The 5,431-nt window shown below is 34.6% G+C and overlaps 1 protein-coding gene across 1 annotated transcript; it reads left to right on the top strand.

The window, feature by feature from the left end:
• The first annotated feature begins 353 nt into the window (after positions 1 to 353).
• Positions 354 to 3,177, top strand: gsc (goosecoid). The gene is made up of 3 exons (XM_084097297.1): positions 354 to 855; positions 1,273 to 1,532; positions 2,628 to 3,177. The coding sequence occupies exons 1-3, from the start codon at positions 540 to 542 to the stop codon at positions 2,775 to 2,777; spliced, it is 726 nt and encodes a 241-aa protein (XP_083953423.1). The 5' UTR covers positions 354 to 539; the 3' UTR covers positions 2,778 to 3,177.
• Positions 3,178 to 5,431: the final 2,254 nt, after the last annotated feature.

Below are 5,431 nucleotides of genomic sequence, written 5' to 3'. Positions count from 1 at the left end.
CAAACAGATGCATTTTACGTATAAACAACTTTACAGCTATATTGGATAAAAAAAAAAAGAAAAAAAAAAACCTTTCAAAATATTTTCGTTTAAAAAGAAGAAATAAAAACTTGACAACCATTTACAAGCAAATTATAAGTGTTGACAGAATTAATCTGACTGTCTCTTTAAAAATGCTGGCTGGAACTAAATTATTTGTTTCAAAAGTCAGCAAATAACTTTAATCGAATTAATTCTCAATACACAGATCGGTGGTTTTCACGCCATTGTGTGCTAACCTTAAGCCCAGCCAATCTCTTATTGGAGAAGTCATTCACAAATCCTTCAATGACGTCAGCGGGGTATAAAACTGAGCAGGAGGTTCAGCTCAGCCACAAACGAGTCACTGAATCTCTTGCGCTTGGTCACTCTTTCCAAAGGGAAAAAACTCGAAGAATTCGCTCTTTTTGCTACTATGAGGAAAACCTGTGAATTTTAAAAGGACTACGAGAACATTTTAGTACGGTTGGCACCAAGTCTCAAACATCTTTTCGCTTGTGATGCCCGCTGGGATGTTTAGTATCGACAGCATCTTGGCAGGGAGACCCAGCTGCAAGGACTCGGTTCTGCTCCATCGGAATGCTCCGGTTGTGTTCTCCAACTTGACGGAATCCTTGTACACAGCTGCTGGCGAATTTAATGGACTGTATTCACACACAGGACCTCCAGCTCCTAACTTACAATCGATAAATGGAACCAGGATAGGCTACAACAACTACTACTATGGACAACTTCATGTCCAGGGGCCGACTGGGCCAGCTTGCTGCGGCGCAATACCAACCCTCGGCTCGCAACAGTGTCCGTGTATTCCCACAGGTATGTTACTTTTATTGCTTTCTTTGTACGGTTTGTAGCATATATGTATTTTTTTCTATATTTATTGCAGTGCATGTTTCAGAATTCTCTTAATAAAATGCACGGTGGATTTTTGCTCCTCTTCATTTTTGCTGCACATTTTAAATAAAGGACTGCTATTACAGCCAAGTTAAGTTTTATAGTCCGGTGTGGTTAGTTAGGTAGCATCAAACCAACACGATTATCTGACGAACCTAATTGTAACATCGAACATTTTTAGTCTAAAAAAAAGAACGCAATAAAGAATGTTTCTTGATAAGAAGAGGACTTTTTTTGCAGAACTTGGCCATTTTTGTTTACGTTTCACATAAGTCCGATGACTTTGAAATTTTATATTTATGCAGTGTATTCCAAAAAATCATTTGATCTTATTTTCAGGTTACGATAGCGCCGGTTCAGTGCTTATTTCTCCAGTCCCACATCAGATGATGTCGTACATGAACGTGGGCACCTTGTCCAGAACCGAGCTACAGCTACTCAACCAGTTACACTGTCGGCGCAAGAGAAGACACCGAACCATATTCACCGACGAGCAGCTGGAGGCACTGGAGAACCTTTTTCAAGAAACCAAATACCCTGATGTTGGCACACGAGAACAACTGGCACGAAAGGTGCACCTACGTGAAGAGAAAGTAGAGGTGAGTGACAGTTTTTTTAATAGTTAACACTTAAAATGAAAGTTAACGTTGTTTTGCAGCCCATTTACAAAATGTACAATATGGCTGAGGTTCTCACACTGTTAAAAAAAGTTCATGATTTGTTATCACATTTTTTATTTTATTTTTTTGTCAACCCATCTTACATAATTTATGTGGTTCAGATAATGTAGTATTTTGAGTTTCTGTTGATTGAAACAACATCCTTCATTGTATCAACTCAAATTGTAAATGTCAAAGAACTCAAAATTTTAAGTTAAACCAACAATATATATATATATATTATATATTCTCTGTAGAATATATATATATATATATTTTACAGAGTAATAATACTGACACACAGTGTGTAGCCTATTTAACCTATTTAATTTAGAATTATTTTGTGGAGCTGCCTGTAATTTCACACTGCTATTGCCATCACAAGCAAGACCTAACAGCGTGGACATTCTACAGCATTCCATAAAAAAAGGCCACACAATAGTTAATACAACTGGGGTTTTAGGAAGACAAATACAGTTAAAAATTTTATTTAAATTTTATTCCATTTCTTTCTTTAAAAATAAATAAAAATAATATTTTTTTTTTAAAACGTGTTTGTAAAAAAAAAAAGTTGACTAATACGTAGTAGAAATCAGTGCAATTGTGACAAGTTCTATATATATATAATATATAAAACACTCGAACACTTTTTAGTAACCACAAAAGTTACATTTGAGTTTAGTGAGAATGCGCATAGAAGAAGTGTTCGCTTGAGGAGTAATCAGTGAAAATCAGTGTCAACCACTGTAATTTATCGCTTTATTACAGATGCACATGACAAAATCGTTTAGTGTTTTGTCTATAACGCATTTAAGATATTATTCTAGTTCGCGGTGCCAGGGGCGCCAAAGTCTATTTGGGTTGTGTGAGACGAAACTCAATGAAAATTACTGACAGAAATTCCTCGACCCCCTGAAAGTCAGTGAATAATTCGCACACTGCATAAAACAAACACGAGATTTCAAATGACATCTGTATAATCTTTGTTTTTTTATATTCTTAAAATTAAACATTTTACCCATTTTCTTCGCTTAGGTTTGGTTCAAAAACAGACGAGCAAAATGGAGAAGACAGAAAAGGTCTTCGTCAGAGGAATCAGAAAACTCACAGAAATGGAACAAATCTACGAAAACAACCACAGAGAAAATCGAGGAAGGCAAAAGTGACGTGGATTCTGACAGCTGATAAATAGAATAGGCCTATGAAAGCGGAAAATCTTGCACAAAATACGATTCGGACTTTATGTACATATTGTAAAGTACCATGTGAGTAGGAGTAAAATGTGTTGTCATGCTGTTGCACAGATGTATAGTAAATGTTACCTTTAACAATGATATTGTTATTTATATTAATTTAAATTTACACAGACAAAATAACGTGGATTCTGGCCATATAATTGCCTACCTGATATACTGAAATCGTTTTTGAAGTCTTGTCGTAGTTATACCAAAATAAAATGTTCTGGAATGGGCTGTAACTGACATGTACGATGGCAGGACGATAAAGTTTGAAATTGATTAAATCAGCGTTTAACCGCCTGAAAAAAAAAAAAAAGAGAACATAAGCAACTATTAAAGTAATATCTAAAAAAAAGTTTGATTTTTCGTATTTATTTAAAATGTTGCAAATATTCTCAAGCATTTCAATTCACCGAGTCCTCTTAGGATTTGCTTATTATCAGCATTTGTTAAACGAGGGATTTTCTCATTTAGATCTTTATGCTATAATAACATTTTCATAAAGTAGGCTCGAGAGACCTTATTCACTATTCAGTGTAATTTATTTTTATGCCTGGGGGTAATGGAAAGATATTTTAGCACACTGATTGTGAACAAGCTTATTATAAATTAGAGCTTGACATGAAAATGTCACAGGATATCTCATTTGTATCTCTTTTGATAAGTCCAAAAGTCGATAAACGGCCAGAATGGATTGTCATATAATCTTCTAGCACGCTGACCTAATAATGGAGTATTGAATGGTGTAAAAAGCACGAAAACCACCTGTTCTTTTTTCTTTTCTTTTTTTTTTAACAGTTTGCCTGAATTTATTCAAACGTAGCGAAGCAAACAGAAACACATAGCCTATAGTTTAATGTTTTTTTTTATTTTTTATAAGCGAATTTCCCTGGGTATTTATATGGAGGCTATTTAGGCCTACACATGTAAGCTACGTCTATCCCTATTTATAACTGTGCCGAAAAAAAAATCAAACGGTGAAAAGAACCTCAAACGCGACATCTATACCTACAACATTCATTGGCCACGTATTATCTATCGTTATTGCTTCTGGTGTTTTGACGCTGTCATGCGTTTATTCAATGTTGTGTTGTCACTTTGTTCACACTGCACTCAGTAGGCCTAAATATATTTTCTTCTTATAGTCACTTGAACACATCGAAGTCAATTTAAGTCACCTAATTTTAACCCGGAATTAGAACGTGTGATAATGTTATTTTGTTTCCTAAACAAGCTCATTAAATGTTTAAGATGTCTGCCTTATGACTAAACAGATTTTTTTTTTTTTTTTACATTTTAGCATATGCAATATTTTTTTACATATTACGGTTTATTAAACGTCTCTCACTCCTGTCCAATGACACTTGCCATTTACATTTTAAATTCCAGGTAACTTTTATAATAACAATAATTAGGCTATTATATTATATTATATTATATTATATTATATTATATTATATTATTATATTTGCCACTATTAAAATGAATTAGCCTGCCCCTAAAACAAGCTAACGATTTCCATGAAATAGTCCCTACAAACATTTCAGTTTCTGTGTTATCTCCTGCTAATGGACCATAACATCTATCCACATGAGGGTGTGCAAGAGGAATTATATGAAAACTGCAAATACAGATGTGCGTGTTTGCCTGTGTGTGTAAGGAATGGACAGGGATACTGCATACATATTTAAAAGAATAATTACAGCTTAGTCTGTTTTGAAGGTATATAAGCTACTTAAATATGATTTGTGACGCTGGCAACATGCCAGTGTCTTGCCTGTAAGAGCACTCTTTTTGGATCATATTGACAATTTTCTCTTGATGAAACGCAGATCTTGAGTCTTGAAGGGCAACAGTGTGGGCCGAATATTTATTTGTGTTTATGTGCTTATGCATTTGGGCTATTTATCATCAAAAATAAACATCCATACTCAGTCCGTAAGTGTATTGACTCAGGGCAGCATGTTTTTCCAGACATGAAGCTGATTAAGTGTGATGTTTTTTACTAAACACTCCAGCAATCGAAGACATTGGTAGTTTCTTAACAATTTGTTATTCCTTCACAGTAAATAGTTAGTTGAGTGATTTTAAATCACAGTCTGCTCCTCTGTGTACCTTCGGTCTCCTTTTTTTTTTTTTTTTTTTTTTTTTTTTTTAAACAGCACACCATTCTAAAACCACAGCGAAATAATAATACTTTTAAATATCTTCGGTGGCTTTTTAAAAACAGATTAAAGGAGGGTAGTTCAGGTACTTAAAGATTTGGCAATAACACAAACCAAGAAACAAAGCATGTTGCACTAATAATCCTTCACATGTCTAGTGTGATTTATAAAGTGTTTCTTCACTGAGTGCCAGTGAGATATACAAAGCACAGGACTGAGTCCATTAATCTCTGTTTTTTCATGTGTGTGTGTCCCCCCCCTCCTCCTCCTCCTCCTCTTCAGGCTGTAATTTAGTATTTCAAAAATTTAATACACACTTTTTTTCTTTTTTTTTTCAAACCATTATTTCTTTGACCTTTTTATGCATAGTTCCCGGCACTTGGAAAAACATGGTGGAGTCCAAGACAAATTAAGCAGCGAGTCAAGTCCAGAAGCA

The sequence above is a fragment of the Abramis brama genome, assembly GCF_963993115.1.
Source record: "Abramis brama genome assembly, chromosome: 21".
In the NCBI taxonomy this organism is placed as follows: Eukaryota; Metazoa; Chordata; class Actinopteri; order Cypriniformes; family Leuciscidae; genus Abramis; species Abramis brama.
Note: the sequence above shows the minus strand (reverse complement) of the source record. Positions and strands in the feature narration are given on the sequence as shown.